Source organism: Erithacus rubecula (genome assembly GCF_903797595.1).
Source record: "Erithacus rubecula genome assembly, chromosome: 3".
In the NCBI taxonomy this organism is placed as follows: domain Eukaryota; kingdom Metazoa; phylum Chordata; class Aves; order Passeriformes; family Muscicapidae; genus Erithacus; species Erithacus rubecula.
The window spans coordinates 9,805,923-9,832,285 of NC_136689.1; the positions used below are offsets into that span (position 1 = coordinate 9,805,923).

At 42.7% G+C, this 26,363-nt stretch overlaps 1 protein-coding gene across 5 annotated transcripts in view; it reads right to left on the bottom strand.

Annotated features, from left to right (window-relative positions):
• The window catches only part of DIP2C (disco interacting protein 2 homolog C), a 316,678-nt gene extending 290,963 nt beyond the window's left edge, over positions 1-25,715 (bottom strand). The window contains exon 1 of one of the 5 annotated variants that reach the window (XM_079299679.1): positions 25,167-25,715. In XM_079299679.1, the coding sequence (XP_079155805.1) occupies positions 25,167-25,251 (85 nt within the window). In that variant the 5' untranslated portion in view covers positions 25,252-25,715. The remainder of the gene's footprint in view (positions 1-25,166) is intronic. The other 4 variants (XM_079299678.1, XM_079299680.1, XM_079299681.1 and 1 more) reach the window with 4 other exon arrangements.
• Positions 25,716-26,363: the final 648 nt, after the last annotated feature.

Genomic DNA, 26,363 nt, shown 5'->3' on the forward strand with positions numbered 1-26,363 from the left:
TCCATTCCACAAATTTTGAAAGCTTCACATTGAGCTATCATACAAATAGTAAGAAAAGAGCAACCACACCATTTCCTCCAGAGGTAATATATAGGAATATGACAATTTAATGTCTGATTTTCTTTCACACCAGACAAAATCAGCATCTTTCTAAGCTTCCTCTTGATATAAGGTGTTTGCAATATTGGATCACCTTTAGTCTACATTTCTCAAGTCATCAGACCATAATACATTTGGAGTAAGACTGAAAACAGGAATTCATGTTCCATTTGTCTACAATATTAATTTGTGTCCAACCTGGATTAAAAGTAGAGATACAATTTAAAAATACAATTAAAATTTCCCCATACCTCTCAATTCTTCTAAAAAAAAAATCCACAAATGTGAACTGGGTAAAATATCTGAAGGTCAAACAGTTTTTTAAGCCAACAGAGTCATAGAAGGCTTCTAAAATCAATAAGACATATAAAACTGATTGCAACCTTATAAAAAGCATCAAATCTTTTAGCCTGGGTGACACAAATATAGCATTTCACACTGTAAGCAATTTCCTGGCAATTTAGGCCAGTTTACCTTTGCACTGTGAAGAGGTTTTTTGCATCTCTAGACTCTGCAGTGGTTATTCAGGGAGCAGACAAGGCTCAGTGCAGGACCAAGAACAGCAGCTCTTTGCAGCTAAGACAAACATGGGTACCCCACACTGTGAGGAAACAGCTTTGCTTTGAGTGAGATGATTTGTCTATGAGAAAAAGGATGCAGGGCAAAAATACTTAACAGAAGGGGGAGATGTTGGAACCCTGGAAACTGGGAGCTTTTTAACCATTCTGTGCTGTCAGGCACTGACCCCCAAAAGAACACTGCTTTTGACCTGAGACCTTGGAGAAGGCTTCCAAAATTGAATGATAGAACTAGAATCACTGGTGTGCAGTTTGGATAGAAGTGTGTAGTGTCACATGGTGAAGAATTTGGAATTTAGGGGTTTAGAATATAGCAATATATAAAGGACAAGATGGAGATTTTAAGGCAGGGGTTTTCTTTCTTCTTCACCTTCTTCTTCATGGGCATAAGTGGCACTTTGGTGATTGGATAGAAAATGCCACACTGCAGCAATCAAGTGTTTGGTCATTATGTCAAAAGTAAAAATAATTTAAGTGTTAGTTCTTAATGTGACGATTAAGCCTTAAAAGACCTTGTAACAAGAGATACATTCCCTTTTCACCATTTTTAGCTTGTTGACTAAAAGTGCTGTAGCATTTACTGTAACATAGATAAAAATAAATAAATATCTAAGTCTGAGAATGAAATTCCGTCTCTCATGCATTTGCATTCAATCCCAACTCTAACTCAAAAAAAAGAGAATGGCAGTGGTGGGGGTTGTAGTAGGGGATGTAAAAATTCAATCTCAAACCCTGGCTCCCCAAAGTCCTTATCAACACTCCACATAAGATGGAAATTGGGTGCAGGTGTTCCAAGCTCCCTGTACCCAACTGCCCTCCATGGGTGGCCACCAGTGCACTGCAGCAGCAGGTTTCACAAGGACACCAGGTGAAACCCACCAGCAAGGGCCCAGGTGTGGTGTCAGGGCACCCTGGTGCCCTCACAAAGCTCTGCTCCTGCCCAGAGGAGCATCCAAGGGATCATTCCCTTCTCACTGCTCTCAGTCAGGTGACTCCAAAACCCTCAGGCACCTTTTATATTCAGTTTGCAGAGCCCACGCTGTGTCCAAAATTGTTCAAATCACATTAAGCTTCTAGGCTGTTTTTGAAGATGAAGCTGATAAAATAGGCATGTGAGCTGTTGAAGTTTTTAATAACATGATTTTTTTAATACATAAACAAGCAGATTCACACTTTCCACGAGTCAATCATCTTTGATTAAAAAGGACTTACAGGAAGCACCAAATAATGCCAGCTAATCCCAAATTTTATGGATCATTCCTTCAAACCTTGAAGTTACAACATGAGTGAGCAGATGCAGAAGGTGCTGAAATTCTCCTACTGATGCTGGAGGAACAGAAAGAATGCTCTTCCAATGAATTCAGGAATATCTTTGATACCTTCTGCATCAAAAGAATGCCAGTTAACACCAACATTTAATCCTGTGGCTGTGAGCAGAGGACACAGCTAAATTTACTCTGCCCTAAGCAGTAAACTATGATTTTGAGGATGTACTGAAATAGGAAGGATGATATGAAACGTTGTCACAGCAGATCTTTACAGAGAACCCAAAGAAAGATAAAGTTGCCCAGAACCAGTGTAGAAAACATGAATGTTAATAAGACTTTTTTACATCTGTATTTCTGGCCTGATACTGTGTGACACTGTTTTCTGCCACACAAAGCACTATTTCAAACACAAAAAGGAATGCTGTCCACTGAAAATTAATATGTGGCAAGAACATTCCTTTGCAAGATGTAAGTGATTTAATAATGAGATTTGGGGTTATGTCATCTGACCATATTGTTTCTATGGCCTTAATGGCAAATTAACTAACTTACATTTCCAGCATCACAGCCAGGCCTACAATTTTCATTCCAGGATGATATCCACACAGGATGAGCTAAGAATTAATGAGAAACACTGAACAAGTATCAGGATACACATTGTTCTTAACAGTGCCACTGCTTCAAAGGTATTTTTTAATGTTGCATTATTTTTGTACACATGGAAGAAAATGTTGCCAGTTTATGCAAGTGGATGTGGCACAAGGATATTCACTGGTGTGGCAGGATACCACCAAAATGCACAAGAGGCAACCCAACCCATCCAGAGCTAGAATAGCAAAAAAAAAATCAGGGATGTACTTAGGGGCTGCTCAGTTTGTCACTCAACCAAAACCAAAACACATGCAAACTCTTGGCAGAACATGGTTAATTATTAACTTTATTTATCATCTTACAAAGTAAACTGTAACAATTCATAAAACAGAGCATTGAAACCACACATTAATAATAAGAAAATCCCAAAACTGCAGATCAGAATTAGTCTCCATTAGGCACATTGTTGCACTAAGTGGCACCCATTTAGAAGAAGCAACAGAGCCAAAAAAATCCAGTCGTCTACACAGAGATCCAACATGAGCAAATGGAGCTAGATTAATACAGCAAATTCATAGAAATTCAGGACAAGAATAGAAATCAGGCATGCTTTTCCACATTGTTTGTTTTTCATTTTGCTAAGACAGAAAATACTATGTTTGCTAAAATGTTTTGATTAAGACAAAACCACCCATATTTAGGGCAACCTTTATTTATTACAAATACTGCCCTTCTTACACATTAATGGAGCATTTCCTTAAATCGTGTCACAGTCAAGGGACAGAAGAAATGGTATGCAGCAATACCAATACCCTCTTTCACAAATTTCCTAACATAACCAGAGTTCCAATACTGCCTTTGCCTCCTTCCTTTTTGGTCTTACTGACAATACAGCAAAAATTAAAATGCTAGCCCAAGCAATTTCAGGTATTAAAAATTCTTGACACAATAGCTGGAGTCCAGCTACTCTAAAGCACAGTGAGGAAGTGAAACTCACTTCTTTTAAGATGGGACACAAACTAGCACTGAGGAATGCATCAGTGTAATGGGACAAGAAATATTTTAAATATTCACAAATGTTAATATTATTACTTCTTAGATTAAAAGACTCCAACAAAAATCTTTTTAAATATGGAGTTACTGTACCTTTTTATGACAGTCATTACTGTCATTTACTGATAACTCTGGTTATTATTTTGCTTTAAACAGTTGTAAGACTTTATACCATCTTGATAGCAAACTTACATTTTTAGTCACATATGTGAGTCAATTTCTTCCCCTGAGCATAACTTTATCCTCTGAAAGGTAAGTATACAAGAACATGATCTGAAGGGACTTATTTAATATTATTTTCAGAGATGTAACAAGGGAGGAAATAGGAAATAAAAATCAAAAAGAAGAGACAGCCTTTTATAATCAGTGTTTTTCCATACCTATTCCTGTCCCCCATATTCCCATGACTTTGGAAAAACACTCAATACAAGTGTGAAATTCTAAAAAAGGACTGAAGTCACAAACAGGTTGATCCAATTTGCTTTTGGTTCTACAATCTACATTGCTTAAAATTTACAAGATTTTATTCAAATAGGTCATCTGCATACACTTCTAAGAGAGATATCCTGGTCAAAACTGGAAAGTTTTAACACTCTGATGCAACCAGAAGAAATAGTTCTGAAACTGCATGGTGGATCCAGTGATGACATCAGCTCAAGGAAAAAAATGGGAAAAAAAATCTGATCAAAATACAGGATGTCAAAACTAAGAAAAAGTATTTATTAGTATCTCTGATTAAAACCAGATGCTCTCAATTCAGAAACTATTTTTCTGTCAGTTCTATTTTCTTCTTCCTGCTTCTCACTAATGACCCCTTCTCAAAAGGAAGCCAAGCAGTCACCTTCAAGCCAGGTCACCAACTGCAGGCTCCTCAAGTCTGCACTGGCACCACACAGCACTCAGCAGAGGCTGCAGCAATCCTTTGTGAGATGCTCCCTCTCCTTACTTCAAAAGAAGTGTGAATGTCAGCACCTGAAACCTCCACATCTCAAGGCAAGGTTATTTTACTGTGTCTCATCCATCTGTTAAATAGATAATTTCTAGGAAATGTGAGAGCTCTATTTAATTGTTCCTTGGGGAAAAAAAAAGCAAGGCAAATGAGGCTGCTGCAGGACAGTGCTCAGGCTGGCTTGCACTCTTCCACTGACTTGCAATTCTTTGCAAAGAGCTTCAGTTTTGAGGCTGCTGTCAGCTTGTCTGCTCCAAACCAAAGGTTTTCCTTTGTGGCTGAGACACCCAAGAAATGCAGCTGGGCCAGGGCACAGCCCAGGGCACAGCCCCACGTTTGTCTGGCTGGTGCTCCCACTGACACAGGTTTGGGCAGTGGCAGCCAGCACTGCCCCAGACAGTGCCAGGCACAGGTCACACACTGCTCACACAGGTTAGTCATGACCACCTGCTCAGAGAAGGCTCAGACAGAGCCAGGCTGGGCCCCCAAACACAGCACCTGAGCCCCAGCCCAGCCCTTGGGAGATTTCCAGTGGCACTCCTGAAAAATGAGGACTGAGGGTTTAAGGTGCTACTTCTACAGCACACTCATTCTGTGGAGGAAAGGCAACAGATTGATTGAAATCTTATTCACATACTAAATCTTAACTATGAGAAATTGTGGAGAAATTGGTCTAAAGAATTGCTTAGGTGTATATTGCATATAATACCAGGCTGAGCTCTGCAACAGAAATCAAATGCTGTTTGTTTAAACTGATCCCCGATTTTCAGATATTAATTTTTCATAGCTGGCTGGTGTGGACATCTCACTGGCTGCCTCCAAAGTCTGAACTATCCTTCACCATCCTGTTCAATATGCTCAAAACTCTGATGAGTTTTTTTTTAATTAACAGAAAAGAATCTAAAAGCGACAAACACTAGATGTTTCTGAGCCATGAAAAAAAAAATGTGATAAAACATCACTATTAAATTTTGAAAATCAAGCATGTTTTTTCAATATTATAAACCCAACATGAAAAAATAAACTCCAAAATTATTTTTACACTATGGACAGGCTTTAAAATCCCTGAGGAACAGAGTGGGAAAGTCAAATAAGTATCCTGGAATACCAACCCAAACATTTCCAAGCCTGTTGCATCTTTTTTTGGTAGAGTTTAATTGCAGAGACATGCTCTCATTCTTGCTGGGATCCAGCTGCCTCTGACTGCAGCCACCAAAGCCACAGCAAACGTGGCAGGAGTGAATGTGTGCTAGCAGGTCCTTCCATTCACAGCCCAGCAGATTTATCAGGATATTAATGCATGTACAGAACCAAGCTCTGGCACAGTTGGGTACCAGGCACATCCTCAGCTGCTCCCACAAGCACAGGGACAGTGCAGAGGTTGGGACAATGCCACCTGAGGGAATCCCACTGAACACCACAGCCTGTCTGAAGGCAAACAAAGCCTTGGTGCTGAAGAACAGATGCTTGCTGCTTCACTGATGAAATGTTCCAATATTGTATTTTTCCCATTGTCCACTGGACACTGTTACTGTGTTTCCTTCATTGCCTGTGCCAGACATAAAAAAAGGGCAAGAGGGAATAAGAAGAAACATGTGTTTCCAAGACTGCAGTTCCTGCCTATTAAAAGAACATTTTAAAAAAAGTTATAGCTACATCCAGAATACTATTTATCCAGCTTTAAAAGTGGAAGCATTTAGTCCAGTAGAAGAAAAGAATTTAAAGGACCATCAAGCTTATTCCTTCTTTAGGACTCCTCTTGCAGTGTACAATACCACAACATTGCAATCAACTATTGTCTAGATGATTTTTAAAAATTGACACATTTATTCCAGATGTGAAAGTCTTTGAGGCTAAAGAACCCAATAACATATCAATCCTGCAAAGATTGTGGAGATTAAAAATAGCAGCCGAAGCAGATTTTGTGTCCACTTCACTTCTACTGGAACAGAAAATGCTGAACACAGTTTAGTCTCCCAAAATGGCTGAGATGCCTCCTGTAGTCTCTCATAAAGAATCCCTTCCATCACCAGTTGAACTCTTTCAGGATTATCTAGGCATCCTTTCTTTTTATGTGCCCTTCAGGATGCTTTCTTCTTCTAGTTCTAGTTGTGCAGTCCATCCCTGGACAGCAGAACTTTAACCATGCAAACCCCAAGCATATGCCCACTTACAATCTCATGGTTCAGCTCTAATTGGTTCCAATATGACATAAACCCATAATAACACCACTATGTCCCATGCAACTGTTTGTGCCTACACATTTCCATAAGCAAATAAAATAATCCATGGTTGCACAGCTTTATAACATTATTCCAATAAAAATTTCTTCTACATGAATGTCACACTGCAATTTCCAGGCCAGTCAGCCTTTCACAGGACAATCCACAATAAAAACCCCACAGCTTTTTATACTGTAAAGAAAGGTGTAACACTTGTTCTTGGCTTTAAGTGGTAGCAGAGTGCTCCCAGAGTAGCAATCCCATTTCTTAAAGTATAATGGTGTCCAACCTGAACACACTGTGTTGTATCAACCTAGGTTTGTCAATAATACATAACTTCATGTCTGAATCTAATACTTCTTTAAGAACTCATATACAGTATTAGTTTCCCAAACATAAGAGACTGTTCTAAACCTAGGGATGAATCACCACTGGAGAACTACCATCTGGAAACACAGTACAGTTTTTCCTGCAGCACAGGAAAGAATGGCATCTAAGAACCATAGTTCACCCACAAGACATTAGATCCAAAGAAGGAAATACAAGGAGAACCTTTTCATGTCTGTGTGATCTGCAGACATTTGAATTTCTTATGACCTAAAAGAAAAACTCAAACAAAATAGCTATCAACTTATAAATCCTTGAGATATGAAAAAAAATAAAAAATAAAAAAATTAAAAAAGAGAATGGGGGATAATCACTATTCAATGTCTTGAGCTCCTGGTATATATCTCATTTCTATTCTGGAGTGGTTATTGACAAGTTAGTTGGAGATTTAACTTTAAGGGCACATATACATCCAGAGATGTTTCAGGAGAACTGGTCGTGGGCATCAGCAAACTAAGCTGCTGTTGGATGTGAACCCACTGCAGCTTTGCTGCCTGCCCTGCTGAGGCTCTGAGAAGAGCACAACACTGCTTCTGCCACTGATGGGAGATCTGGGCACCTCCAGCCACCAGCCCAAGGACTGAGGAAGGTCTCTGGCTCAGAAGCAGCACCCACCTCTGCCTCAAGCTGCTGGGCAAGTCTTAGTGCCAGCTTTGGATTTCAAAGCTCTTTTGCTTCTAACCCAAAACCTTCTGTATGCCTGTGTCCTGTCTATCAAATTGATCTTCTCTCCCTCATTAATTTCCCAACCAATTATATGGGTCTGAATTTGCTCCAGTTTTCAATTTGGTTCAGTGAGAGCCAGAGCCCCTACAGATTGCTAGCCACTGGAAATGGAAAGGCACAACACATTAAAGTAAACCTCAAGATATATATAATAGAGTTTTACTTCATTGACTGTGCATTTTGAGGTACCAAAGGTCATAATGGCTAATTGTGCCAAGCCAAAAGACACGGTTGCAAATTCAGCAAGAGCAGCATGTAATTCATTTCACGTGAACAGAAACATGCACATCACAAAACTAACTGTAATAAAGATGCCTTCTAAGTTTGTTTAACAACAAAAGCATCAGTGACTCCTTTGGAAGGGTGTGAGTCAGTATAAAAGCCAAACACTACTGAGGAGCAATAAATATAACGGGATTAAAATTATCTTCTTGCACCAGACAGCTGAGGCTGAGCATCAAGAAACCCCACATAGCCTGGTGTGATTTAGAAGGCCTCCTACTGACAGTGATCTGTCCCTTGTCCTTCTTGACCCCAGCTGCTATTTAGGGAACTGGGAGCATGGTGGGGAAGGGGCTTGCACATCTGAGCCACAAAGCTGTGGAAAAATCCGTGACTCAGAACGGGCAACTTGCGCATGCCTATCCCTGAGGAGCTGCTGCCTCCCATAACATTCCCTTAAGTGGGAAGATTTGTTCATTTGAAGAGTCAGTGTGTGAGGTTTTTCCTTCCCCTCCTTCTACCAATGTATATTCCTTTGTATCTTTAAATATGCCTACATACACACACACTGCTTGCAAAAATAATGACGTCTGTGTAGAGATTTTTACATTTCCAAAGCTACTTCCTTAAATATCACTGAAAATAAATCATTGCCGAAAGAGATGTTTCCACATCCAAATTCTTAAGTTCCTTAATGTGTCACATTTAGCCTTTAATGGAATACGTAGTCCTTGTCCATATTTTCATGTCTAAATTTTAGTTATTCTATCAGTGACAGAGTAACTTCTTACCCTCCTCACCCCACAGCACTTGGTAGAAACAATTGTGTACTTGACTTTGCAGACCATACCTTTTATTACAAAACAATCACAAGTTTCTGTTACCAGATCTCATGAAACACATTAACAGGGGACTGAAACACCATAAATGCTGGGTACCACAAAAGGACCAAGCTCTTTGAATCAACTACATTTTCATATAGTTTAATGTAGCAAAACTAACTCATTGGGAAAGCTGTGAGGCTTCAGACCAATTTCAGTAGATTCCAAGTACACCAGAAAAACATCAGGATGAATGGTAAAAAGAAGATTAAAATAAAAAACTAGTCATAAATGTATTGCATAGTTGTCAACAGAACCTTTTATCTCATGTGTTTAACACAGCAATACACTCTCAAATTCCTAAAACAGAAACAATTTATACCTTTGACATACAATGTCAAAGGACAGAGACACCAATCACTTGGCCTCTCCCATTCTTTTGATATTTTGAAAATCCTGTGAAGAAATTAACCAAATGTTCCCACCTATCCCTCAACTGCCTCTTTTTCCCATAAGAGAATGGCTTGAATACAGTGTTCATGAAATTACCCTGCTGGATCCAGATTTTTCATTGCCCTGATCTGCAAAGCCAGCCCTGGAAAGCAGGAGATAGGCATTTTTGTGTTTGGCTGGTGACTACACTAATTAGTTTATGAACAACTTCTTTTAAGGCAATTTCTGCTAGAAAAAGCAGAAAGTGCAAGGCTGGAGCAATTCTTCCTTGCTTCCTCATGATTCTTGCCTTGCAGCAAAAGGTGAAGAGGAACAGCTTCAAAATGTTTTCCAGAAGATGGCTGCTTAGATCAACTTGCATTCAGGAGGAAAGGCAATCACTGTGTTCCCTCGTTTCCTAGTGCCTTGAATCCTGCCTTGGGATTTTAAGGTGACTGCACACGTGTGCTGCTGCCCATGCTGTGTCTTCTGGCAAGCTACTGAATGTATCCTTCACCACCACATGTACTGTATGATGGAATTCTTCAGCTGACACACTCTCTTGGAGTTACTCCCTTTTTGTTGCAAATTCAAGAAAGCACTGAGAAAGCACAGAAATGAGACATAGGTATGGTCAGTTCTGCTCTTTATCTAATTACCTGATATTAATGAAGCATCATTTAAACAAAAACTGTTTGAAGATCCCTTTCCATTTACTCAGTAATCCAAAAGAAAGACTGTTGATCCTTTGATTTTATGCTGACTCTTCTTTTTTAAGCAAGCAATGAAGATGCCAACAATTTTTTTTTTTTTTCCATGCAGGAGACAAATATGCTCACTGGTGTGTGACAATTTGGTTTAAGTTAAACTGGCAGTATCAATGAGACTGAAGCACATGCCTAAAATGCCTTGCTGAACTGGGACCATACTCTACATAACTTTCTCTCACAAAAGCTATGTCCAGCTGCTCATTGAACAGTCAGGAGACAATGTGGATACTGGAGCTCTTCCATATTTGAAAGCTGTATTCATACTCCAAAAAATTCGGTCCAGATTCACGTTCTACAGAGAGGAAAAGAAAGCCTGGTGGCTGAGACAGTATTAATAGTGTGAGGCCAAACATTCATCTGAGGACCACAGCCACCCAATCACTTTCATAAGAAGGCTTACTGTGAGTTGATCTACAATGCCAAAGTTTTGGTGACTGAATTTTTGCTCTGCCAGGGAGGCTCATTATTGCATTACTGACATGAAACTTGGAAAAAATATGCACTATTTAACTGCATGATTACAGCTGCAAATACTCTCTAAACAGATTTCAATAAAAATAATAAAAGATCTCATCAACATTCAAGGTATGAAAATCGGTGTTAATAAGTAATTGAACAAAATTATTTTCAAAGCCATTCAGTTCTGCTCATTTCCCTGCTCCTGACAGAATCAAAGGAAATACTCTTCCACAGATATAAACAAGCATATACTTCCATAAAAAAAAAAAAAAACAGGAATTGTTTAATTGACAGTCATATACCTGAGTGATGCTCATAATGACAGTATTAAAATCATCACAAGCACCCTTACCCATGCTTGGATTCTAGTTCATTTACATAAGATGCAAATTTACTGCCATTATCAAGTTTTGCATACAAAAACCAGTAACAAGATTTTAAGGGAAACAATTTCAGAATCAAATACCTGTTTAATGCACTGTGCTTCACCTCTCATGTGGCATATTTTTGCTGACTATCACTAAAGTGCACGAGGCATAATTAAATGCAAAATTTTAAAATTTGGTGTTACAGCAGATCTCAGCTATGAGCCCACTGCAGGAGAGGCCAAGTATGCCATTCCAAGAACCACACACAGGGTGTGATCCACGAGAAACCTGCTGGGAAGCACAGAATTACTTATCAGGGTAGAAATTTAGGGGGGTATCACAGAATGGCTGAGGATGGAAGGAGCCTCTAGAGATCACCTTGTCCAGCTCTTCCTCAGCAGAGCCACCTAGAACAGATTCCAGAACCACAGACAGCCTCTGAGCATCTCAAAGGACAGGGAGTGCACAACCACCCTGTACAAGCTGTAATCCTGCCTCACAGTAACAAAATGCTTTCCTTACATCCAGTGTAATTATATAGGTTATTTTATCCAGCAAAAAAACTGCATTAAGATGTTTCTATGCATGCACCCCTTCCCAATGCATACTGCTCAGAGCCCTCCTCTCTGCAGTTATTTCTGAAGTTAGTTAGAATGCAGTTATTTCTGACAAAAAACCTCTAGGAGATTTTCTTCCTTTTCTTGTTTCTTTTGGTTTTGTTTTCTTGTTTGTAAACCCAGGCATCAGTGGAAGTATAACCCACATGCAAACAGCAACAAGGCAGCAGTGATAGTGAAAAGGACTTTTAAACTCCAGCTTCACAGAACATCATGTCTAACTCTGAGCCCTGCTGCTCAAGTTTGGCTCCTCAGGAAGCTGCATTTTGTGGGTACTCAAGTTAACACCAGAGGCTAAACTGGGCACTTGCACTGAGCAGAGAAGAGGAGCAGGATACAGCAATCACACAACCCAACTCTTCTCCTCTAAATAGGTCTGGTGCTGCAAAATAGGTGCAAGTAACATGACCCTGCCCCAGCTGGCACTGAACTCTCCACAGCAAGGAAGTTAACACAGCCCTTTATTTTATTTCTTCTTTTCCACATGCAAGTGTGAAAGGAGGCACGCTTCAGTATGTCAGGGATGTTTTACAGCCATGCTGCACATTGTGCTACATGACAGAGCCAGGGAGGGGCAGGGTGGGAGCAGGAATCTTTATATAGCACTGAGAGCAGTAATTCAGCCCCTGACAGTCACATGAATACAGCCCTGCTGAACACAAACACTATCTTTCTCTGCTATTAGGCAGATAAGGCTCCACTTTGGATTTGAAAGACTTAAACTGACAAAGGATCCTGGTTTTTCTTCACCCTGCATACAGTGGCAGAGGTCTGCAGGAATCTCAGCATTCCCACTGCTTATATAACAGGTGTACTCATAAATATGCAAAGATGATTTGAAGATACAGTTTCTAATCCATGCTTTATGCCTGAACAATTTAAATTGCTTTCATCATGTAGACAGCATTGCCAGCTCTTTGCAAGTAGTTCCTTTATAATTTTAGGCTCTATTAGCTGTATTTTTGTTTAGTGTGGGTTTCACGTGAATTGAGAGGAAAAAAAAAAATCCCCACCCACACTGAATGGGGATATAATTAAGAGAAATGCATTTTTAGATGGAAAATAGATGTCATGACTTAGCTCCAGATCAGATTACAAGAAATTTAAGATGCACATTTTCCATAAATGCCTCACACTGCACGGAGGATACCCTAATCTAGCTCTAAGCAAACATGACAAACTAGAACTAAACAACAATAACCAAAAAAGCAAAATAGCCCAAAGAGCATGAAAAACAGAACACAAAACTCAGCTAGTGTCTCTGCAGACTGCAAGTCTCAGCAATTAACAAGTTTGATACTCCAAGACAAAAACTTGTTTGAAATCAACTTAAGAATAAAAATTTCAATTTGCAACATGTTGCCCCTGACATGCTTCAAGAGCAATCTTTCACATATGAAAAAAAGAAGCAATTGCAAAAGGGAGCATCACATGAATTATCTACATGATGATCCTGCACCAAGTTTACTGTTTAAGCAGTGGTGGAAGGAGAGATGACCAAGGAAGGTGGGGCAGGATGGTGGAATGACCCTGACAGGCCACACCATGGCCAGATGGCTTTAGAGAGAAGAAAGTCAGAAATTAAACAATGGAGGGTAAACAGATAGGTGAGAAAAAGCTAAAAACAAAAAGGCACATATAAGTAAAAGTACAGTAAAGTAAAGTAAAGTAAAAGCTTTCTGTCACACAGAAACAGGTGATACCAACCATTAAAGGACCAGAAACATAAAAGAGCTTTTGTGTAATGAGTTCCTTCCAGCAAATGGGTAATAACTTCTCTAAATATAGGTTTCCCAGTCCTAAATGAGGTCCCCATCTTTCCATTGGGATGCCATCATGGCCCATTGTTCCATATAAGTAAATGCTCTGTCTCAAATGCAAAATGTGCTTTTACTACCATCAACAACTACACAGAAAGTGAAGAAAAAGTATCTGTTCTTTTCTGCCATACACCCTAGCACAGATCCTTAAGTATTAGAGACTGTTTCTGACTATTCACAGACCTAGCTTTAAGGGAACTACACCCATTAGTGCAGCCCTGATGCCAGCATAACTTCTGCCATTTATTTTTAGGTGAACTGGACTTCATCCTGAGTGAAAAAACAAATACAAGAATTTATTTTGGAAAATCCTGTACTCTCTCCTTATTTAAGCACCTGAATATGAAGCTTCGGCTTTTACATTGAAAGTACTTCCATACTGTTATTTTGGGGAGACTTCAATCATCTTTCAACTGTAATTTCTATTGCAATTTTATTGTAATTCTTACTGTACTCTCCTAGGAGCCCAACTCCATGAGGTGTGGCTCCTTTATTGTCTGTGCTGGGCTCAGGGCTGGAATGCAGAAACCAGTAGAGAGGGGAATCCAGTTCATTACAACAGTCACATAATATTCTCAAGAGGAGCCTGGAGAAGAACAGGTGCCACAGAATCTCAGAAGGATGTGGCCACTTAGATGCTTTATCCTCTCTTAACTCTAACACAACTCTGTGACCAATTTTTGAGGAAGAAGGACACATAATATGTTTCACTAGTACATTTAATGAAAGTAGTAAGATATTTAGGTAACTTAGAATTAATTTAGAATTTAGTAAGACATTTAGGCAGCACCTACTGGTTACCATCTTCAAACTATCACTTTTTATAAGATCTCATTAGCAAAAGAACCTTTTACTCTAGAGAAAATTAGAGGAAACTTCTTTGCGTGTCTATGTTAGAGCAGATTTATGACAGAGTTAAAAAACCTGTAAAATTCAGAACAGAAAGCTGTTCATTGTTAAAAAGCCCACTTTAAAGAAGAGTTGGCTTCTTATTCCCAAATTCAGTCTAATTTAGTCCTTGATACTCAATTTGCTTGCAACTTGTGAAGAAGGCACAAAGCATTAAGCTAGTCTGGTGTTATTTCTAGTCTATATCCTGTACTAGAATGGCTCATAAAGAAAATCAAATCTGAACCTGGATTTGTTATTTACCAGAAGTAACCAGTTACAATACTTAAGAGCCAATGTGCATTTGAAGAAACATACATGTGAAATTTCATGTTTTGAATGATGTACAACAGACATAACATTGCAGGTGATCAATACTTTATTGTGGTACCTTATCAAAATACACAGAAAAGCACTTTGCAGGTCAGCCAAAGCCTGACCACTACCTAGGAATGACAAACAGTAAGAGAACTTTGTGTTTCAGAGAAGCTGTGGTTTTGCATGGTTTTCAGGAGAGAAAAGAACCCAGAGTATTTCTTCAATAGTACAAAGAGTTCTAGGAACCAGCTGGGATTCCTCTCAGGAGTGAGAAACTGGCATTGATGAGAAAGGGTCCAGGCTCCCTCTATTTGTTTGAAAGGTATCCTATGGAGAGGAAACTCTTATGGATTAGGTTTCCACAAGGTACCAAATGTCTCTGAAAAGTCCAGCAGTCAAAGATGAAATTTAACATTGCTGTGGCTATTTCTGGCTGAATGCATCCCATACACAGCTTCCTCACTTTTTCCAAGGTAACCCAAATCACCTCGCTGGGCCACACAGCATCTTTGGCAGAACAAAAACCAGACAGGAGACTGATCTTCAAAGCCAAGGAAGAAATATCAGACTTGCCAGGAGCCCTCATCTTCCTCAGAATTACCACCAGCCACAGCATTCTTGTGCTCAGGAAGAAAAACAGTGTCTGGGTTAAGCAACAACAAATATCTTCTCCCACTGCAAACAAAGGAATATGTTCTCTCTTTCACCTTGCTCCAGAAGTGACTGCTGGAGGTCAAAGACTCCAGCTTTGTGAAACTCCCAATAAACAAAACAGTTCTCACAGATGTTCAGATGGCAGCACAAAGGCACAGAGCCACTTTTGCTGCTCCCACACCCTTCACCTACCACCACAATGAGGAGGAAATTCAAGTTGCTGCAGTCAGCCACTGAGGCAGGAGCAAAGACATCAGAGCAAAGAGCTGCCTCAGGCATAGGATGCAAGAAGGATTAATCTTCAGAGGAAGTGAGCACTTTCTTCTTTTTTATCCAAATTATTACAATGGACAACATCTTTACATAAAAGCCAATGATTAAGCAAAGTACAATAAACATTGAGGAAGCTTTTAAAAATGTTATTTCTCTGCCACTTCTTGCTTATACAGAAGTCCCCTGAGCAACAGGCAAATATATGAGTAGCCAGTATTTAAGCAAGTATTATCAGAGTGGCTGCCTTTGATACCCTCTCAAACTGTAATGTATGCACATCCTTGCAGTGTTCAATATTGACTTAAAACAAATTACTACTGCAAGTAAATGTCAAGTCATCTCTAGTAAAATACTGAAAACATAGTAGAGCTGAAATTCTAAGATGCTGCAATGCCTTTTGGAGTTACTATGAAAACACATAGCATAATATTGGGCTAGACATTTAAAAAATACCACTACAAAAATACTTAAACCAGTATATTTCTGTTCAAGGGTGGCTTCAGTGGTTTACATACCTATGTACACACACAAACTTCTTCCATTTAATATGTCTTAGAAAGAAGCCATCCATCCATTCTACTTGTGGGTAGATTTTTTTTAGAAAGCTGTTGAGTCTTCTCTTCTATGCAAGTGTTTCAGTGTTTATCTAGCATTAATAATATTATCTGTCTTATCTTCAACCTCCATTTGTCTAATTTCCATTCCTAGGGGTTTAATCTTCTCATGCTCTGGATTGTTAATGCTTTGCAGTACAGGAAAGTACTCCTCCATCCCCGACACAAGACCTCTCAAATAATCAAAATAAACTCCAATCTTCCTCCTGGTAAACAGTGTTTATTAAGACTGCTTTAATCCCCAATGTCCATGCCTCTACTCTTGGTCACTCTTCCAGATCTCTTCTGAACTGCTTGTCCAGTTCTCCCAAGCCTGTGGCATGGATACACAAATGACTGAAGTCAGAATTTGTAAGAGGCACAGATAGAACCCTGTGACTGAAATATGCCAAACTTTAACAGTATAAAATTCATAAACATAAAATACAGGACTCTTTTTCATCATCATTAAAAAAAATATTAAATTTAACTTCTGATAGTCCCATTGTTGTAGCTCAGTATAACAAATCAACCTTTTCTATTACAACACAGAACCAATTTGAAGTAGAGCAAATTAAAGGTATTGCCTGTTATATTCCCTCTCAGAAACAAACATCACTCCACACTCCAACAGTACTTTTTCCTAAAAAAGGTTAACCCCTCACTTCACAACACACAGAAAACTTACAGCATCTACTAAAGAAAGTATTAATTATTTTTTCAGACTAAAAAAACATGGCAAATGAAACAGCTCTCCAGCAAACTCAGCAAAGGGGTTTGCCATTATCATCATTCAGGAAAGACCAGGGATATTTCTACATTTTGCTGTTTCACTAGGTAACTCTTGTTTGTAAATCCTCAAGCATCTGCTAAAGAAGTCCAATATTTCAAACAATTTTTATTTCTAGATTCTTCACTAAATTTGAATTGCTTGCATCCCACCACAATGCCATAATTTTATTTGTTCACACATTCATCAAAAACACTTGATTATTTAAATATTTCTTTCAATAAGAATAAGAGCTATGGCACACAAAATTCTAAATTTTGCTCATTTTCCTTGCAATTATAACAATTAAAAATATGAGTTAATATGAATAAGGATATCCTCTCTAAAAGAAAAGAGGTAAAGTTTTATTATTTGCTGTTACCAGAAAGACATTTTCTGTACAGTTCCACAACTGCTCAGTAATGTGATGTGAGAAGTCCAAAGAGCAGTTTGGTGTCTATTTTCTCACTAAATGGCAGTAATAGATGCAATACCCCTGCAGCCATCCTGCTAACACCATTTAACTCCTCCTGGAGGGACCACACAGATGGAATCATCCAGGGCTGCTTCTCTGAGGAGCCCTGCCAGGGGCTCTCGATTTTGCCAGGCTGTTTGTGGACACATGGACATCCACACAGCAGGAAAAGGGAGTGTCAGAACACTTTGCTTGGGTCTCTACACCAACCAAAAGTTTCTGAACATTTGCTGGGCGAGGCAAACCTTCAACCACCAGCCTGCCAGTAAAAAACCAGGCACCATCACTTACACTTCAGTATTTGTCACAGAATTCATTAAGAAACAATTTCCTTGGCTTCTGAGCAGCTCTTACCAGACCAGATTTACAAGATCTTTTTTTGATATTTTAATCTTAAATACAGATCAAGCCAAGATTCGAATGAAGAAACTGCAGATGTCACAGTTCAGAGATATGGACTCCAGATCCAGAGAGAGATCAGGATCTAACAAGTCCTAACATCCACTTCTGCTTTCATACACAGACAACACTTGAAGAATCCCTCTGTCCCCTCCACTGCCACCATTCTGCAGACCCAGCCATACATATAAAAACAAGAACCCCCTCAAGCATCCTAAATGATGGCTTATGTATGGTTTAGCCTTTGGAAATCAAACAGCCCCTTCTCTTCCAAGGTATCAAGATCCTTCATGAGAGTCCTTTCTCTGGTTACCCAACCACTTAACACAATAGTCTTAAAAAGAGACCACTGAAACATCTTTTCAACTTTAACTTCTGTTGTAAAATAATGTGGCAATTAACCACACCCTGGCACTTGATGCTGCTCTAAGCACTGCAGGTCATGTGTCAAATAGACTTGTGCCTACCAAACTGTCAGGAACCAGCAAATTACTCTGCTCTCCAAAAAAAGAACTGCAAGAAGCACTGGGACAGACCTCCCTCCATCCCCTGAGAGCCACGCAGAGTGCCCTGGTAGGATTTCACACGGCTCTAAGGCAGAAATCTCCTCCTCTGTGGCAAGAGGCTCCAGCTAAAGCCATGGCCACTGTCCTCCCATCATCTGTCTCAAGCTGCTTTGCTTTAAGTATTTCTGCTCCTATATTTGCTGTTTTATTGCAGAATATCATGTTGTTCCCCAATATGTTTCACACTGTTTTGAAGTCATACTTAATCCTAGTGATAAATAATACTGGCTAGCAACTAGAAGCCCTAGCTAAGAATACCAGGGGAAAAAACAAAAACAAACAAACAAAAAAAAAGACTTATTTACAGAGGTCTAAAATGAGCAATTCCCCAATGTGTTGCACCAAGTGGAGTTAAATAGAACCAGTTCCCATCATTTAGTGTATATTTACCCTAGTAATACAAGGAAAAACCAGAATTCTGCAGAGAGCAATCACATTTTGGAAATGCCCCCGCACCACCACAGTCAAGGAGAGAAGCAGGAGCTGTGGTTAGCAATCAGGAAAGGCTCTTCACAAGCCAGGAAAAGGCTGCTGCATCCAGACCCCACGCTGGGGCTACTGACTGCAAGGAGGTTCTCAAAAAGAAAAGGGGAGAAAAGAGGAGGCGGGGGAGGAGAGAAGGCAGAATGGGATCATCATGAGTTTGGCAAAAATGAAGCTCACCCACTGGGAAGATAGGGGAATATACATGCATAATTTTACATGGATTAAGAGTTTGTGTCAAATCTATGATGTGCTGTGGTGAATTCTTATACTGCAGTGACTCATCTTGTCTGACAGTTGCTGGGGAATTAAAGCAGTTATTTTTAAAAAATTATATGTCCTGCTTGACGCGTTATACAAATAGCCTCTTAAAAAATTAAAATGTAGCCAATGCATTTTTAAGTATAGGAGAGCTATGGTACGTTTAGGATCCTGCACACCATACCACAAACATCCACTCTGAGCTAGGTAGACCTAAAGAAATCTGCTGATATTTCTTCAGAGAAACAGTGATCCTGCTGTTCCCAATCCAAATCACGCATCAAAAATTAGTTTTAGACAGCATGAAAACACTTTCCCCCAAGAACACTTAACCACAAAGGAAAGAGGTGTGCTAAATTTGAATTCCTCTGATAGCAAAAAGGATATTTGGTTTGCTGGAATCACAGTTTGCATTCCCCTCCTGATGGGTTAACAAAGGCAGGTCAGCCCTTGCAGGGAAAGCAGCAGTTGACTCGCAGCCCTGGGTGCACACAGGTTTGGCAGGGGAAGCAGGGCTGGCTCCAGCACAGCCACAGACGTGCCCTGAAGCTGCAGAGAGCAGCTCCCTGCAGCTGTGCTCTCCTTAGAAATACACTGCTCACTCCCTTAGAAATACACTGCTCACTCCCTTAGAAATACACTGCTCACTCCCTTAGAAACACACTGCTCGCTCCCTGCTTTGCCTATAAAACTGACTCCCCCTCGGCAACTTTCACACCTCCTTGGGAAAAGTGTTTGGAGTATGTCAGTTGTGTAATCCAGTAAAGATCATCTGAATGATCTATTAAATGTAACCCTTGGGCATCAATGCTGCTCAACATCAGCTGGCAATAAAGGTATATTTACAGCATGCCTTCAGGACAGCTGTTCTGGGAACATCCTGGAGATTTGCATAGTCTGTTTTACAAGGCATTACCATGTACTTCTACTGAAGGAGTGGCAGAGAATTCTTTTGACACCCATTAAAAGCCCTTAAGACCAAAGAGCACAGTGAAGGAGGCAAATAAAAATATTTAAAATTAAAAAAAAAAAAATCCTTCAAATTCCAGTGCCTTAAAACACGAATGGTAAACTCATGAATGAATTGAACCTGTTTTTGAAATAAACAAGTTATTGTCCCTTTCCAACTTGAGTACCATCAGAGAATCAAAATAGCTGATGAGAGGAGCTTCATCTTACAAAGAAAAGTTTCTGTTGATAGTGCTCTTGATTTTATCATAATTTCCATGATATCCAGTATATTTTCTTAAAGTCCTAGTCTTCCATGTAGCTTACATGAAAATTTAAGCTTTATGTATTTGGAGTAAATTAGCCCTTTCTCCTCCAGAAAAAAAAAAAAAATGAAAACATGAGGCAACTGTATCCTAACAACTCAAAAAACAAGAAGTAAATGTGAGTGTTAAATTTCTTGGTTCATTTCTCACCTAAACACCTAAACTCAGGAAGTATTAACACTCTGTCATTGCACAGGTGATACTCACTTTCTAAGCAGAGCACTATCTCTCAAGGACTGAATTAAAAGGATGACTCTATGTCCCAAATCACAGAGGTGTACTAGTTATTGAAATTTTCACACTTTAAAACCTCTCTGCAAGTGAAGTCAGCTGGCAAATGTTAGGGGAAAATAACATGAGGAGTTAACTACACATCTCTGGTCTCAACCCAGCAACTACAGGCAGACAACAAAAGACATAACTTATACCTAATAAAATAATAAACCTGGCCAGAAAGTGACTCAATCAACCCAAGCAATATTACCAAATATAATTGAGCCAGTCAATACAATGAAAGCAGAGGACCAAATTAATTAGGTGACTGCACGTCCAGTGCCTTTGGGAATAAGTAATCACTTATTAAAGATCTGCTGAGCCTTTTTTTGAAAGTGCTCTTTGCAGAAAAGTTGAGACTTTCAAAAAAAGAAACTTGCTATGCCTCATATGTTTAAAATGGAAGAGGACTGGAAGTATAGTATGGAATTTAGGGAGAATAGTTTCTGAACAGGATGGTTTTCACATTTTCCATGTGGTGTCTGTGGTTCTTTAAGTGTTTCTGCTATGTTATGTGACACTTGGATAAAATACTGGAAGAAATATAGAGCATCTTTGCCCAATTAATTTTGGTTCATGAAATAATTGGAAGGGCAATTTAATCTTGCATAACCTTAAACTGAGGGCAAAATGAGAAAAGGGGGATGGAGCATTTTTTCAAATTTTTAAGTGTTTTTAAGAATGAAGGGGTCTGTAGAATGCCTTTTTTTTAAATAAGATAGCACATTTCAGGACTCCTGGTTTTATTTAATCAGTTCTTCAGTTAACAACCCCCAAGCTATTCTAAAAAACAGGATGATTCATCTATTTCCACCCAGTACAATTTTATACATCGTTAGAAAACTAAAACCTCGTAAAATCCTAAGCAGCCCTGAAGAACAGCTACTGCAGAGTGACATGTTGATTGCATCAGCCTAGAAGGGCTCCTTCTGAGCCATGCAAGCCTTAGCAGCTCAGGGAAACTGCCAGAGTGTCAAAGAACACGAACATAACACACCAGCATCAAGCAGGTTCACTCAAACACAGCACAATGAATGTCTCCAGAATATCTGGAATCAAGGATGATTCCACAATTTCTAATATTTTAAAAAAATTTAAAGTGCTGTTGAGTTGCTGTGTCCTGAGAAACACAGAGGCAATATCCCCTTCCCAAAATGAAGTGAAAACACCAACAAGAAATGTGCTGTTGATGCCTTAGGCTGAATATAGCACTACATGCCACCACATCACTGTGAATGTCACTCTCAACATTTCAGAGTGCCAGGCTACCTCCAGCTCTGTGTGGGGCAGGCAACCAGAGGAACCTGCTGAGCATTCCTGAGTCTGGCTGATCTTCACCTTCCAAGTCATACTAACAAAACTAAATCTAAAATGGTTATTCTCATTTGCATCCACAGTACCTTTTAAATAGCTACGTTTAAGCCCAAAAAAAAAGTCCATTCAGACCACAGCAAAGGGGAGGTGGAAGGCATGTGGCTTGCCCACAGTAACCAACAGGTTAGGATTGTCACAGAGAACAGAGGCAAACTTCACTGAACAACATTAAATGCATTCCAACCTTCCTCTTCCCTTTCAAAAAACAACCAGTGCACAGCTGCTAAAATAAAAAAAAAAAGGAAAAGGCACTTTGGTCTATGGTCTATAAAGCAGGTGCCATCTGCCCAGCAGACACGTCCTGAGGCTCTCCTGCCACATCTCTGCTGCCACTGAGGCGGCGCCGGGCACGCAGCTGGACCAGGAGCTCAGGATTTGGATACAGGGTGGGGAAACACCAGGGCCAGAGTGAAATGTGCAGTGGGACCAGCAGTGAGCACTGTGACCACACCCTGCACAGTGCACAGTAAGCAGGTCTGGGCACAGGGACACAGCTGTGCTGTGTGCAGTTTGGAGAGGCTCTGCGTGGGCAGGACCCACGCTATCACACTTCCTAGAGTTGGATGGAGCTTTAGCTCACAGCTGAGGAATAATCACACAACAACCCTGCTGGTGCTCCTCTTTCCCACAACATAGCAGCTCTCCTTCAGAAACTTCCTAAAGCTGCACTGTCCATAGCAGGTTTTGGTACAGACAACCATGTGGCTTGGGTACAGGCAGCAGCTCTAGGACAGCACCCAGAAATGAAAACTCACACTCAAATAACACAACAAATACAAGGTTTCAGAAATGCAGCACTTGAAAAAACGTCTTCCTAGCAAGTCTGACTTGGGAAAGCGTTTTTAAAAGAGGCACAAAATACAGTAGACACTCTGCTCCCAGTGTTATCAATGAGACCCAAACACATTAAAGCATGCAGCTGCCTATTGCCTCCAAAAGTCTCCTGCCTCATAAAGGCAGCAGAGACACCCTAACACATCCTGAGCAGAACACATGTTAAAACCTCAATCACGTGAACTTCTGTGCACTTGCATAAGTGTATCTCAGTGGATAAAGGCAGTGTAATGGCTCATTACAGCAAAGTGAAGCACAAGTATAAGGTACTGCACGTTCAGGGTGTAAAGAGACACAGAGTTGCCTTGAAAACCATTTAACTCAGGATTAGCATGGCCAGAGTATGAGCAGACTTCTACAGCACAATAAAACCATACAAATTACTGATCCCACTCTCTTTAGGGACTATTTTTGGGAACAGGCCAGGAGTTGCAACATGCCTAAAGGTAGGAGCTTTAAGCAGTAAATTATTTCATTTTCTCCAGCACTGAACACTGTCATGTACTTGATTAAGAACACACCAAGAGCAGCCTGGGGGAAGACGCTGAAAATGTGATATTGCCTGTTCTTTACCTGCCTCCCAATTCCAACTGATCCTCATTTAGGCTGCCACAGTCAGAACACATGAGCCACCCCGTGTGCTGGCTGTAATGCCAGTGGCACATAAAGAAAGATATTGTCAGTGGACTAAACTCATTCCAGATCTAGCTGCAGGGAAGTCACGGCAGTGCAGATACAGATGCCCAATTTCAAACCACGTCCCACTTCCTCAGAGCTTTCTTGGATTATGTCTACAGCAGCAGAAACTACACTGTAAAACTGTATTACAACTTTGGTGCGCTGCATTAGCATATTTATTGAAGGTCTATGCCAGTTTGATTTCAGGTTTTTTGTAAGCATTTACTAGCAGATGTTTTAATTAGTATCTCATTGGTGTATAGACAATGATGTGACACACACCAAGAAGCATTTTCTGCATAAAGCGAGTTACGTGTGCCATGATACAAACAGCTCTTCCCACCCTCTCTACCACCGACGAGGGCCAATGGACTGGCAGTGCATCACAGAAAGGCAATACTGTATTTAACTCCTCTCATTTCAAGTTTTCAGGGCACCATCAGGGAGGGGGAGGCACAGAAATGAGAGCCACAGGCAATCTCAGTAGCTCATTCTCTTCACCCTCAAAGCGTTAAAAGGAAAATACAATGTCAACATCAGCTCCTCCCTGCTGATGAAACTGGCTCCAGCGCATTTTACTTTCTGGCTCGGAGCCCTTTACAAACCGTTACAAAAAGACAGAAGACAGACAGACAGCTCAATATATCGACCACTTCCAATAACTAATTTGGGACACACTGGGTCATTTGTCCCTCCTATGAAGTGCTGTAGCCTCTTGGTGGTGAACCCTGGTATTTGGGGGGCATTATGAAAAAAAAAAAAAAAAAAAAAAAAAAAGAAAAAAGAAAAAAGAAAAAAAGAGGGGGCAGCTAACAGCAGATTTGCGTTTCAGGAAAGAGCCAACCTAGCATCAGTACATATGAACGCTGCCCACTCTCTTCCTTCGGGAGACACCGATTACATCTGATACACTAAAGCCGTCTCCACTCTGGTCGCTCAGCGGCCAGCAGCGAGGACACTGACAGCACTCCTCGCTGCCTGCCTGTCGCTCCTACACATGGCAGCGGGAGCGGGAGCCGGGCTGGGGCTCCTGCTCATCCTCCTGCCACGGCAACAGCTCGGGCTGCGAGCGCGCACTCCCAGCCCGGGCACCGGCGGAGCATCACACCAACCGCGCCGAGAAGCCACCACGAGCTTTCAATTATACATTAAAAAAATATATATATATATCCCGCAATTAAATATATATATATCGTTTCGCCTGAGTGACCTGACTGGTATTGTCCACAACGACCTTATCGGGGGTGTTTTGTTGCAGCCGACACACACACGCTGCGTGGACTCCGTGGGAGTCTCTGGATGCGGCCACAGCGGGCTCTGGCACGCAGGTACACGGCACGTTCCCGTGCAGCCGCGTTTCCCGGGCAGGGCAGGAGCCCCTCCATCCCATCCCCACGGATTTTTCCAGCTCCCGCAGCACCGCGTGCGCGGCCAAGCCCCGCCGGCAGAGCCCCCCTGCCGCCCCCGCCCGCGCCGCGGCGGAGCGCGGGGGGCTCGCAGGTAGAACAAAACCCCCCGCGCCGGGGACCCCGCAGCGGCAGGGAGCCCCGGGCGCCGAGGGGCCGGGCCGGCACCGCAGGGCCGCAGGGCGGAGGGTGTGCGATGGGGGAGCGGGCCGGGGGTGCCGCGCCGCCGCCCGCGCCCAGCGCCGCCCGCCCCGCCGCGCCTTTACCTTCGGAGAGCTCCAGCTCCAGCTCGGCCAGCCGGGCGCGCACCTCCAGCGGCAGGGACACGCTCTCCAGGCTGCGGTCCGCCATGCTCGCGCGGCGGGGACGGGCTCTCCCCTCCTCTGGCTGCCCGCTCTCCCCCTTTGTCCGCGGCTGGCGGGGCGCGGGAAGGCGGCGGGGCCGCGGCGGGTGGCTGAGTCCTCCCCGCGGTCTCAGCCGGGCATGCAGGGGGAGGCGGGCGGGCGGGCGGTCCGCGCAGGGGGGACGGGGCGCGCGGAGGGAGGGAATGCGGAGGTTTCTCCTCTCCTCCCTCTCCTCCTCCTCCTCCTTCGCCGCCTCCTTCAGCGGGGCCCCGCCATGGCCGCTCCCGCCGCCCGCCCGCGATCGCTCCGCATCGGCTCCTCGCCGCCGCCCGCCCACCCCCCGCCCGCCGCCGCGCCCGGCACACCGCGGCGGCGGCTCCCCTGGCCTCGCCCCGGCCCCGGCCGCGGCCCCGCTGTCCCCGCCCGGCTCGGGCTGGCGGCGGCGCTGGCGCTGCGGTGCCGCTGCCGCGCCTGGGGCTGGCCGGGCACTGCCGCTGTCACATCCACGTGACCGCGCCGCGCCCGCGCCGCCCGCAGGGGGCGCCCTGCGCTGCTCGCGCCGCCCCGCCCGCCCCGCGCCGGGCCGAGCGCCTGAGGGTGCGGGACCGGGCACCGGGCACAGGGCACCGGCACAGGGCACCGGGCACAGGGCACAGGGCACCGGGCACCGGGCACCGGGCACAGGGCACAGGGCACCGGCACAGGGCACCGGGCACAGGGCACCGGCACCGGCACAGGGCACCGGGCACCGGGCACAGGGCACCGGCACAGGGCACCGGGCACCGGGCACCGGGCATCGGACAGGGCACCGGGCACAGGGCACAGGGCACCGGCACAGGGCACAGGGCACCGGCACAGGGCACCGGGCACCGGGCACCGGGCACAGGGCACAGGGCACCGGGCACCGGGCACAGGGCACCGGCACAGGGCACAGGGCACCGGGCACAGGGCACAGGGCACCGGCACAGGGCACCGGGCACCGGGCACAGGGCACCGGCACAGGGCACCGGGCACAGGGCACAGGGCACCGGCACAGGGCACCGGGCACCGGGCACAGGGCACCGGGGATGTGCGGGGTGTGGAGAGTGTGTGCGGGGCCAGGGGGGTGCGCGGGGTGCG